The 13,155-nt window shown below is 41.1% G+C and overlaps 1 protein-coding gene across 1 annotated transcript in view; it reads right to left on the bottom strand.

The window, feature by feature from the left end:
- Positions 1-3,253: 3,253 nt before the first annotated feature.
- LOC129855743 (microsomal triglyceride transfer protein-like) overlaps positions 3,254-13,155 on the bottom strand; it is a 44,963-nt gene continuing 35,061 nt past the window's right edge. Inside the window, exons 15-17 of the mRNA XM_055923727.1 lie at positions 12,908-13,032; positions 4,790-4,960; positions 3,254-4,664 (exon numbers count right to left, since the gene is read on the bottom strand). Of these exons, the coding sequence (XP_055779702.1) occupies positions 4,517-4,664; positions 4,790-4,960; positions 12,908-13,032 (444 nt within the window). The 3' untranslated portion in view covers positions 3,254-4,516. The remainder of the gene's footprint in view (positions 4,665-4,789; positions 4,961-12,907; positions 13,033-13,155) is intronic.

The following is a 13,155-nucleotide window of genomic DNA, read 5'->3' as shown; positions in this document are numbered from 1 at the left end:
AGCTAAGGAGTGAACCAGAGCCAGTCTGGGAGAAGAGGGAGAATTTGGAGGAGAGAGAAATGGGAGAGTTGTTGAGTTGGTGGAGGATGCACGGATTTTGCCCTAAGGAACGTGTTGTCAGTTTGGTACCACCTGAGTCAGCCCCCCGTACTCGTCCTGAGAAGTGTGTTAACCTGTTTGGGCTGCAGGGGCAGTATTAAGTAGCCGGATAAAAGGTGCCCATTTCAAACGGCCTCGTACTCAATTCTTGCTCGTACAATATGCATATTATTATTACTATTGGATAGAAAACACTCTCTAGTTTCTAAAACCATTTGAATTATATCTGTGTGTAAAACAGAACTCATTTTGCAGCAAACTTCCTGACAGGAAGTGGAAAATCTGAAATCGATGCTCTCTTCTAGGGGCTGCCTATAAAGGTCCTTGATATTTATTAGAATACATGCACGTCATACGTCTTCCACTAGATGTCGACAGGCAGTGAGAGAAGAAATTGAGTGTATAACTTGATCTGGGCTCGAATAAATGCTCTTTGTATGACGTGTCACCAGTTTCCTGTTTCCTGGAGAGCGAGCGAAGGGACCTGGTTTTGCCTTCTGTACAGTTGTCGTTATAGACGACTAATATCTCCGGCTTTGATTTTATTTGATACATGTGACAATATCATCGTAAAGTATGTTTTTTCAATATAGTTTCATTAGATTATTTAAATTTTTTCGTGACGTTAGGCGTGTTGCGTTGTCTGCGTTTGTTCACGAAGGAGAGCTTAGCGCCACTTTGCTAGCTTTCCGTGCTAATTGACTGGAGAAGATGACATTCTAAATCCAAACAACGATTGTTCCCGACAAAGGACCCCTTGTACAACATTCTGATGAAAGATCATCAAAAGTAGGACCCATTTTATGATGTTATTTCATATATCTGTCGAACATGTTGTACTAGTAGGTTGCGGCCAGGTTTTGGGCACGCTCTCGCCATAACGTAAACTGCATATCGTAATGAAGTTATTTTTAGAATTCTAACAAGGCGATTGCATTAAGAACTAGTGTATCTATCATTTCCTATACAACATGTATTTTTTAGTTATGTTTGTGAATAGTTATTTGGTCAGAATATGTGAGTGCCAGAAAAATATCCGGACGTTGTGGGAAAAAGATGCTACGTTAGCACAATGTATAACCACTGATTTCAGCTCTAAATATGCACATTTTCGAACAAAACATAAGTGTATGTATAACCTGATGTTATAGGACTGTCATCTGATGAAGCTTATCAAGGTTAGTCAAAAATTATATATCTTTTGCTGGTTTGTTACGATCGCTAACTTTTGCTGCTGGGGAATGGCTTATGTTTCTGGCTATTGTGGTAAGCTAATATAATGCTATATTGTGTTTTCGCTGTAAAACACTTCAGAAATCGGAAATATTGGCTGGAATCACAAGATGCCTGTCTTTCATTTGCTGTACACCATGTATTTTTCAGAAATGTTTTATGATGAGTATTTAGGTATTTGACGTTGGTGTCTGTAATTACTCTGGCTGCTTCGGTGCCATTTCTGACGATAGCTGTGATGGTAGCTGCAATGTAAAACTGATTTATAGCTCAAATATGCACATTTTTCGAACAAAACAGATTTATTGAATAACATGTTATAAGACTGTCATCTGATGAAGTTGTTTCTTGGTTAGTTTGGTTGGTTCTTGGTTAGTTAGGTTGGCTTTGTGCATGCTACCTGTACTGTGAAAAATGTCTGTCCTTATTTGTACTTGGTGGTGACCTAACATAAATATACGTGGTGTTTTCGCTGTAAAACATTTAAAAAATCGGACATGTTGGCTGGATTCACAAGATGTTTGTCTTTCAAATGCTGTGTTGTACTTGTTAATGTGTGAAAGTAAAATATTTCAAAAAAATATATTTTGAATTTCGCGCCCTGCACTTGAAGTGCCTGTTGTCATATTGTGCCCGGCAACAAGTTCCGGAACAATTGATGCCGGCTATACGCACCAGGTCTCCAGTGCACCTTCACAACCCAGTACGTCCTGTGCCTGCTCCTCGCACTCTCCCTCAAGTGCGTGTCCCCAGTCCGGTACGTCCTGTGCCTTCTCCTCGCACTCTCCCTCAAGTGCGCTTTCCCAGTCCAGTACGTCCTGTGCCTCCTCCCTGCACTCACCCTGAAGTGCGTGTCACTAGTCCGGTGCCACCTGTATTGGCCCCACGCATCAGGCCTCCAGTGCGCCTCCAAATTCCAGTACGTCCTGTGCCTGCTCCTCACGCTCGCTCTGAGGTGCGTGTCACCAGCCCGGTACCACCAGTGCCGGACCCACGCACAGGGCTTCCTTCCGGCGACAGTTCCCGGTCCAGAGCTTCCGGCAACAGTTCCCGGTCCAGAGGTTCCGGCCACAGTTCCCGGTCCAGAGCTTCTGGCGACAGTTCCCGGTCCAGAGCTTACGGCGACGTTTCACGGTGCGGAACCTCCAACGACGGTCCACGGTCCGGAAACTCCTGCGACGGTCCACGGTCCGGAACCTCCTGCGACGGTCCACGGTCCGGAACCTCCTGCGACGGTCAACGGTCCGGAACCTCCTGCGACGGTCAACGGTCCGGAACCTCCTGCGACGGTCAACGGTCCGGAACCTCCTGCGACGGTCAACGGTCCGGTACCTCAAGCTCCATGGCTGGAGCCTTCCCCTGCGCCGATGCCCAGTCTAAGCACGGCGTCCAGTCCAGCTCCAAGGCCAGAGTCTTCTTTCTTTCTTCTTTCTATGTGGGGTTCTACGTTTATTTTTCTATGTTGGTGATTTGTATGATTCCCAATTAGAGGCAGCTGGTTTTCGTTGTCTCTAATTGGGGATCATACTTAAGTATCATTTTTTCCACCTGCGGGTTATGGGATATTGTTTCTGTGTAGTTGCCTGTTAGCACTGCATTGTCGTCACAGTTCGTTTATTCTTTATTGTCTTGTCTAAAGTTTCACTTCTTCAATAAATTATGTGGAACTCAAAGTACGCTGCACCTTGGTCCATGTCTGCAAACGATCATGACAAAATATCCCTTATGTACTGTACTTCTTCCCATAACTTTCTACTATGATTGATATGCGTTAAAATTGTCAACCTGAACAAGCCACACAGAAAATCTATTATCTAAAAGACATGTCAGGTAAGCCAGTGTTCTGATAGCTTAACCAAGTAGGCACATGTGCAGGTCAGTAATGTTAGTGGGAAAGGTCAAAAGACAACCAGAATGGAAATAGTTTTTCAAATCTTTATTGAAAATAATCGTACACATACATGATAGTGTAATGCCAGAAAAGCACTGCATACTGTATGTACAATTTCTTATACACTTATAAGCCAATGGGGCATAGGGGTTCCAGTGCACTCTTTGTTGTTGGTCAAGTACAAACCTAACAAACTGATCTCAAACTATGGTACAAAAAAATATCAAAGGTTTAATGTAATAATTATAATATTAAGTCACATTTCTTAGGAATACAGGACCAAATTATGTAAATGTGCCTAATAACAAATGTAAATAAATTCATCATACATTTTCCTATTGATATACATGTTTAACATCCAGAAGTTAAAATCATAGAAATGAATTCAATAAATTAACCCTGCATTATCTGGTCTCATGTAACAGCTCTTTCAAGCTTGTTACAGAGTGAATCAAGTAATGTATACATTATTCTACATTGTTACGGAATGACTTTAGTGTAATTCAATTTTTGTAGCCTTGGAAACCACATCCATGTATTCAATTAAACAAACAAACTAGAAACTGGGTAATGTGAGCATTTATGTAAATTCAACTATAGCATCAAATCACCCAAAGCTATGTACCATATTTACATAGGTGAATATGGTGTATCACTTAGCTATATTGGGTATATACCACATAATGTATTTGATACTCATCTACCCATATAAATAGATATGCAAACAAATTCATAGTCACCAGAGAAATTCCTGATTTGAAATAAAAACATTGAATTAAGAATGTAAACATGTTTATGTTGTAAAAAATAATAATAATAATAAAAAACTCAATTTCATGTTTTTTGCCTGTCGTGTGATACCGTAGGTGTTCCTGGATAGCTTTAAAAAAAATTATAATAAATAACTCTCCAGACAGAATTTCAAGTAGGACTCATTAAAAGAATAACCTTATTCCACTATTGTCACACTGTAAATAACGCATTCTGTTGTGGGATCGAAAGGGAGATAAATAGTAGTAAACAGCTAGCAAGTTAGCCTCTAGTTAGCAATTTTTCAGTAAACTGAACTCTGACGTAAGCGATGAAAAAATGTGCCCATTTTCCAATCAGATCAACAAAAAAGGCACACATTTTACAATGGTCATATCTTAGCTAGCTAGCATCCATTTATCCGCCTCATACAACACGCTGTTTACACTGTGACGTAATAACAAAATAGGGTTGTTGCCCATAACTCTCTACACTCTGCGAAAGATCGTCCATCTCCTTACCGATGGATTGGCCCGGAGAAGACTACCAGTCTGAGTCAAACACCCTCTTGCACATGTTGGAGTTCTCCTGGTGGAGAGGGAACTCTGAGCCAGGCAACAGCTGCTTGTGGCCCCTGCGTGACACGTAGCTCTTCCCCGATGGCAGGCTCTCGTATTTTGTTAGGAACTCACTGCAATAAGGGACAATGTCAATTGAGCGGAATTATAATTATAATGAGCCATTAACTCGTTCATAATTCACTGAAAATACCATGTAGAATTCACTAGGCTGCAATTGGTCTTAGCCCTTGCCTACCTGAAGGGGAAGGTGGTCTTGTCCATCTGCATGCACACCAGGAAAGGGTACTCCGAGAACTGGACTGTGGTGATAAAGTCTAGAGACGCCTCTGTCTCAAAGCTCACCTCCATCCCAGTGCGCACAAAGTCCATGTCCACGGTCACATTCCCAGTCACCACCATGGCTCCCCTAAAAATAGACACAATTACAAAAACTCATGGGTGGATGAGAATAAATTGTTCATTTTCTCAAATTAAGATTCAATTGCATTTTGCAAGTCTTTGACCAGTAAAATGCCTTTCAACTCAACATAAAATGAACAGGTGGTGACTGATGGTGGACAGAGGTGTGACAAAATCTCTTACAAATTTGAGAATGTCTAAATATGAAACCGCTATTGTCATATTAGTCTGCTTAAAATTTCGAATCAAAATGGCCACTGCCAAGCCATCCGAAGAACCTGTATGTCTGTCTGTCTGTCTGTCTGTGGAAGCATGCCTTGGCAAAGATGTTTGTTCTGCTCCTATAGATAGCCTGCTGGTCTATTATCAGAGGAGAGGAGGTACATTACGACTGCCCCTGATCCATACACCTGCCTCTGCCATTCCCCTCGTTGACTTTGAGCCAACACAGAATGCCATCTAAAATGCCATTGCAAAACAAAGGCCAAGAAAGCAGCAGAAGTCTATCTACAGTATCTGGAACAGTGTTCCAAGTACAGGAAGTCATGAATCGAGCAAATTTCATTTCTTCAACTAGTATATTTGAAGGAACAATCCCAATGGCACTAAGATCAGACCAACCAAATCAGATCTTGGGTAACATAATTTTGACTAGACAAAACAACTTGACATTGTTGAGACAAGACCATTAGGCTCAAATAGGTGATTCAAGCACTGGAATGAAATGCCTTATGGTAGGATTGCTGATCTAGGATCAGTTTTGCCTTTTTGAATAAGATTACATGGACAGGGGAGACCTGATCCTAGTCTGAGACGCTTTGGGGGGAATTCCGACCAGAGTTAAGCGTGTGTAAATGGAACAGAATTCCCTTTTATGCACTTTCCTCTCTATGCGTGGTCCAACCTTTAAATGAGGATTAGCATCAGAATAGCATGCTATTCACCCGTTATTCGTTTGGGGTTTAGATCAAAGAAATGGTGTGGCGGAGGTGTGTCTACACTGTATTCTGACCTTTACTCCCTCATAATTCCACCACCTTTACGCGCGATGAAATTATGAATAAGGTTGAGGAATCTGTCAGTTCCATGTGGAACATCTACTTTATTTTTTCAGAAAGAATTAACACCATTGTCCATGCACTGTAATTTTCAAAAATTGTTAAGAGCTATTGATAAGAGCTAGGTAAATGAGTAAACCATTTGGATAAGTGGATTGTAAACATAAATGACAATTGTTTTAGATATATTTTACCTTATGAACGCTGGAAAAAAATGCAAAACCAGTCATATGGCAGCAAACTGAAGCATATCAACATATCACCTTTTCCACAGTAAAGTTGATGAAATGCTGGCCTTAAACTTAGGATGAAATTTGGAGACCCAGCTATCGGCTTCTGTAGCCATGCGCAAATGACAGTATAGTGCCAAACCTACTGAGTTGATTTATGATTTCAAGAATGTTTCAATTATAATATACCTTTCACTGTATTTTTTACAATTTGTATTGTGTAAAATATTAGCTACTTTCGGTAGCCACCATCAGTTATACCTGCATACATTTATAACGGCCACTGACTTTAGTGTTAGTTTTCTTACATTTTGTATCATTCCATTACATCGTTAGTTTACCCATCTTTCCTGTGTCTCATTAGCGTGGCTGTTCCCGAGGATCGCTAGCAATAGTGGATCATATTAAGCTAACATATTACAAGTTGTGCAATAATTTGGGAACTGAAGCCTATTTGAATCATTCTGGAACGCAGACCAGCAGTTAAAACCTGTAGCCTGGCTCACGATGACTGGACCGTCTTCATCACAGTTCCATGATTAGTGAGGATTATTAGGGTCGATTTTTACGACTACTATTCAACCCCAATTGTACACTTTTCTAACCTTCCAAAATTTCTGGGATTTAACAATTGAATATGCCAACTTTCAGGATGAATCAAACAACTGTTTTGATTCACCAATATATTTTGTGCGTAAAAGACTCTCCAAACCATTTTTTTTGTATTATTCATAAATACTTTCCTAACCCTAAGTGATATATAAGATCAGAGTATTTCTTTCATCTAACAATTGGTGCTGAAAAGGAGACGAATATGCGTGTATTTACATGGTTTTCTTTCATTGATCCCTAATACTCTGAACCGATCTCGCCATACATTCTACTGAGTCTGTCGAGAAAATTCTAATCAAAAAGGTACACCAAATTTAAAGGGATGGCTTTAGATAAACGTACTGAAAACCCTATTGAATGAAAACTCCAAGAGAAAATCTGTTGGCCAGCGGGAGTGTTTTTAGCGGTTGAATTCAAATTGATTCAGCGCACAAAAGGGAACCAAGCCTACAAAGCCTGTTACACACCAGGTAAGTCTGAATACCAACTTCTGAGAAGTGCGTAGGAAAGGCGTGCGAAGGAAAAGGTGTACATTTACTAAAATCAGGCCCTTTATGAATATGGTCCCTGATTCCTGTAAAGCCTTGGAACTGTAAAGCACCCATCTAGATTCTAACAATTCCATTTCCATTTTATCACTGAATGATGTCACATATTTATCTACTTGATCAGTTAGGGTGAGTGATGAGCTCTATAGCAGAGTCTCAACACTCAATCGCTGGTTGAAAACTGTTTTCTGCCCCTCCCAAAAGATAGAATTTGTAGATAATTGGCTCTCTTTCTGGGTCTCACCCACAAACAGGACCAAGCCTGGCCTGCTGAGGAGTGACAAACTCCATCCTAGCTTGAGAGGTGCTCTCATCTTATCTATGAACATAGACAGGGCTCTAACTACTCTAGTTCCACAATGAGATAGGGTACAGGCCAGGCAGCAAGCTGTTAGCCACCCTGCCAGCTTAGCGGAGTCTGCCATAAGCACAGTCAGTGTAGTCAACTCAGCTGTCCCCATTGAGACCGTGTCTGTACCTCGATCTAGGTTGGGCAAAACTAAACATGGAGGTGTTTGCCTTAGCAATCTCACTGAAAAAAAGACCTCCTCCATTCCTGTCATTATTGAAAGAGATTGTGATATCTCACATCTCAAAATAGGGCTACTTAATGTTAGATCCCTCATTTCCAAGGCATTTATAGTCAATGACCTAATCACTGATCATAATCTTGATGTGATTGCCCTGAATGAAACATGGCTTAAGCATGATGAATTTACTGTGTTAAATGAGGCCTCACCTCCTGGTTACACTAGTGACCATATCACCCGCGCATGCCGAAAAGGCAGAGGTGTTGCTAACATTTACGATAGCAAATTTCATGGGAAAGTCCACAGACCCACTCCAAAAGGCTTTCGGAGCCATCATCGACTCAGTGGGTTTTGTCCAGCATGTCTCCGGACCTACTCACTGCCACAGGTCCTGATCATTAGAAAGCAAATTACAGACTCCTCTTTAAATCTGCGTATTTCTCCAAAGCTTAGTTGTCCTGAGTCTGCAAAACAATGCCAGGACCTAAGATCAAGGGAGACACTCTGTGTACCACTCACTAAAAGTGGCAGTAATAAAGCCTCTCTTGAAAAAGCCAAACCTTGACCCAGAAAATATAAAAAACTATCGGCCTATAATCGAACATCCCATTCCTCTCAATTTTTTTTGAAAAAGCTGTTGCGCAGCAACTCACTGCTTTCCCGAAGACAATCAATGTATACGAAACGCTTTAGTCTGGTTTTAGACCCCATTATAGTGCTGAGATTACACTCATGAAGGTGGTAAATGACCTTTTAATGGCGTCAGACCAAGGCTCTGCATCTGTCCTCATGCTCCTAGACCTTAGCGCTGCTTTTGATACCATCGATCACCACATTCTTTTGGAGGGATTGTAAACGCTAATATGTCTACACGGACAAGTTCTGGCCTGGTTTAGATCTTATCTGTCGAAAGATATCAGTTTGTCTCTGTGGATGGTTTTTCTTCTGACAAATCAACTGTAAATTTCGGTGTTCCTCAAGGTTCCGTTTCATGTCCACTATTGTTTTCACTATATATCTTACCTCTTGGTGATGTTATTCAGACCCTTAATGTTAACTTTCACTGCTATGCGGACGATACACAGCTGTACATTTCGATGAAACATGGTGAAGCCCCAAAATTCTCCTCCCTGGAAGCCTATGTTTCAGACATAAGGAAGTGGATGGCAGAAAATGTTTAACTTTTAAAAACTCTGACAAAACAGAGATGCTAGTTCTAGGTCTCAAGAAACAAAGAGATATTTTGTTGGATCTGACAATTAATCTTGATGGTTGTACAGGCGTCTCAAATAAAACTGAAGGACCTCGGCGTTACTCTGGACTGATCTCTCTTTTGACTAACAAAGAATATTTCAAGGACAGCTTTTTTCCATCTTCGTAACATTGCAAAAATCAAAAACTTGATGTAAAAAAATTATGCAGAAAAATGTATCCATGCTTTTGTCACTTCTAGATTTGACGACTGCAATGCTCTACTTTCCGGCTACCCGGATAAAGCACTAAATAAACTTCAGTTGGTGCTAAACACGGCTGCTAGAATCTTGACTAGAACCCCAAAATTTGATCAAATTACTCCAGTGCTTGCCTCTCTACACTGGATTCCTGTTAAAGCTAGGGCTGATTTCAAGGTTTTACTGCTAACCTACAAAGCATTACATGGGCTTATCTTTCTGATTTGGTCCTGCCGTACATACCTACACGTACGCTACGGTCACAAGACGCAGGCCTCCTTATTGTCCTAGAATTTCTAAGAAAACAGCTGGAGGCAGGGCTTTCTCATATAGAGCTCCATTTTTATGGAATTGTCTGCCTATCCATGTGAGAGACGCAGACTCGGTCTCGACCTTTAAGTCTTTATTAACTTCTTCTTAATACGATGCGCTGTTTTCACTGTGGGAAAAAATCGTGCCCAAATTAAACGGCCTCGTACTCTGTTCTAGATCATACAATATGCATATTATTTTTTACTATTGGATAGAAAACACTCTGAAGTTTCTAAAACTGTTTAAATTATATCTGTGAGTAAAACAGAACTCATTTGGCAGCAAACTTCCAAACAGGAAATTGGGGCTCTGTGTCAGGGCCTGCCTATTCAACTGGCTTATATTTATGGATCTGCATGCACTTCATACGCCTTCCACTAGATGTCAACAGGCAGTAGAATGTTAGCTTGATCTGAGACCGAATGAGAGCTTTTGGAGTGACAGGTCCGCTCTTTTGTCAGTATTCAACTGCGCACCAGGGAAGCTAACATTGTCTTCTGAAATGCGTTACGTATACACGACGAAATGCTCCGGCTCTGATTTTATTGGATACATATGAGAAAAACATCCTAAAGTAGGATTTCATTTGCATGCTGTATGTTGTACTAAAGTTACTTTTTTAAATCTAACACAGCGGTTGCATTAAGAACATTAAGAACATTGCATTAATTATTATTATTTTTTTTAGTAAAGTTTATGATGCGTTTTTTGGTTAGATTACGTGACTGTCCAAAATATCTCCGGACAATTTGGTGCATTATGGCTACGTATTCACAATGTAAAACCAGGATTTGTAGCTCTAAATATGCACATTTTCGAACAAAACATGAATGTATTGTATAAAATGATGTTATAAGACTGTCATCTGATGAAGTTGTCCAAAGGTTAGAGATTCATTTTATCTCTATTTGTGGGTTTTGTGAAAGCTATCTTTACGGTGAATAAATGGCGTTGTGTGTTTGGCTTTTGTGGTGAGCTAATATAAATCTGTATTGTGTTTTCGCTGTAAAACATAAAAAAATTGGAAATATTGGCTGGAATCACAAGATGTTTATCTTTCATTTGCTGTACACCATGTATTTTTCATAAATGTTTTATGATGAGTATTTATGTATTTCAAGTTGCTCTCTGTAATTATTCTGGCTGTTTTGGTGCTATTTGTGATGGTGGCTGCAATGTAAAACTACGATGTATACCTCAAATATGCACATTTTCGAACAAAACATAAATGTATTGTATAACGTGATGTTATAAGACTGTAATCTGATGAAGTTGTTCAAGGTTAGTGATTAATTTTATCTCTATTTGTGGGTTTTGTGAAAGCTACCTTTGCGGTGGAAACATGGTGAAAACATGGCGTTGTGTGTTTGGCTATTGAGGTGAGCTAATATAAATATATATTGTGTTTTCGCTGTAAAACATTTAAAAATCGGAAATGATGGCTGGATTCACAAGATGTTTATCTTCATTTGCTGTATTGGACTTGTGATTTCATGAAATTATATTATATGATATCAATTTCGCGTTAGGCTAGGCTATGCTAGTCAGCTTTTTTGATGAGGAGGATCCCGGATCCGGGAGGGTGACTCGTTAGAGGTTAAGGACTCATCTCTTCAGTAGGTACTATGATTGAGTGTAGTCTGGCCCAGGGGTGTGAAGGTGAACAGAAAAGCACTGAAGCGACGAACCGCCCTTGTGGTCTCTGCCTGGCCGGTTCCCCTCTCTCCACTGGGATTCTCTGCCTTAAACCCTATTCCGGGTGCTGAGTCACTGGATTACTGGTGCTCTTTCATGCATCACTTGAGTGGGTTGAGTCACTGATGTGATCTTCCTGTCCGGGTTGGCGCCCCCCCTCGGGTTTGTGCCATGGGGGAGATCTTCGTGGGCTATACTCGGCCTTGTCTCAGGGTAGTAGGTTAGTGGTTGAAGATATCCCTCTAGTGGTGTGGGGGCTGTGCTTTGGCAAAGTGGGTGGGGTTATATCCTGCCTGGGGGTATCATCGGACAGAGCCACAGTGTCTCCCGACCGCTCCTGCCTCAGCCGCCAGTATTTATGCTGCAATAGTTTATGTGTCGGGAGGCTAGGATCAGTCTTATATCTGGAGTATTTCTCCTGTCTCATCCGGTGTCCTGTGTGAATTTAAGTATTCCCTCTCTCCTCTCCGCCTGGCTAGTTTCAACGGTTCTGCCTGCGGCTATGGAACCCTGACCTGTTCACTGGACGTGCTACCTTGTCCCGGACCTGCTGTTTTGGACTCTCTCTCTACCGCACCTGCCGTCTCTCACGCTGAATGATCGGCTATGAAAAGCCAACTGACATTTACTCCTGAGGTGCTGTCCTGTTGCACCCTCTACAACCACTGTGATTATTATTACCTGACCCTGCTGGTCATCTATGATCGTTTGAACATCTTGGCCATGTACTGTTATAATCTCCACCAGAAGAGGACTGGCCACCCCCCAGAGCCTGGTTCCTCTCTAGGTTTCTTCCTAGGTTCTGGCCTTTCTAGGGAGTTTTTCCTAGCCACCGTTATTCTTAATCTACATTGCCTGCTGTTTGGGTTTTAGGCTGGGTTTCTGTACAGCACTTTGATATATCAGCTGATGTAATAAGGGCTATATAAATACATTTGATTTTGATTTGAAATCAATGGGGGACCCCTGGAGGTCAGGGCTTCATAAATACATTTGATTGATTGATGTTCTCTGGTTGAACTGGCTATTGTGTTTGCATTGACAGCAAGCATCAATCAGTCAACTACTCTAATCTAGAGCTGAATGAAATGTCACCTTCACATATATCTGATGAGACAAGAATAGTCACGTCACCATTCACAAGCATGCTCTATGAATCAGTGTATGAAATTAATCAGTCGTCATTTTTAGATTATGTAGTTAACGTCAATCCTCACCATTGTCAATCATGTATTACCAATTGAGTTTGTAAATGTTGCGCATGTCGGCTTCAGCATAACTTACCTTTAAAATTCAGTTGTTCTATAACACACATTGGATTGAATCTTGGCCTTTTTCTCTAATCTGAGCCCACCAAAAAGATGTCTACCTTTTGTCATTATTGTGCGATGATTATTCAAAACTATCCAACGATAAGTATGACTGAGTACAATCAGGCAACACATGAGAAGAATGATCAAATTGAAAAAGTGTTTTTGTTATCATCCTGCCCATCACTATTGAACCCAGGTTCCCTACTTGTTGTTGACGCTGGTCTTTGACTCCCTGTACCACAGGCTGACCTCCATGCCTCCTGAGATGTCGATGGCCAAGCCACCCTGGAACTCGGCATTGGCCTTCAGCCCAGACTGAAGCTGGATGACCTGAAATGATGTAGGAGAAGAGAGAATGAGAAAACAGGAGTGAAAACACAATAGCTGCTTGCCCGTCCGGGCCAGTGAGTGCTAGTGTCAGAGTGGTTTTAAACCAAGTGGCTGAAGAAGGCA

This window comes from Salvelinus fontinalis, chromosome 5 (assembly GCF_029448725.1).
Source record: "Salvelinus fontinalis isolate EN_2023a chromosome 5, ASM2944872v1, whole genome shotgun sequence".
Lineage (NCBI taxonomy): Eukaryota > Metazoa > Chordata > Actinopteri > Salmoniformes > Salmonidae > Salvelinus > Salvelinus fontinalis.
Note: the sequence above shows the minus strand (reverse complement) of the source record. Positions and strands in the feature narration are given on the sequence as shown.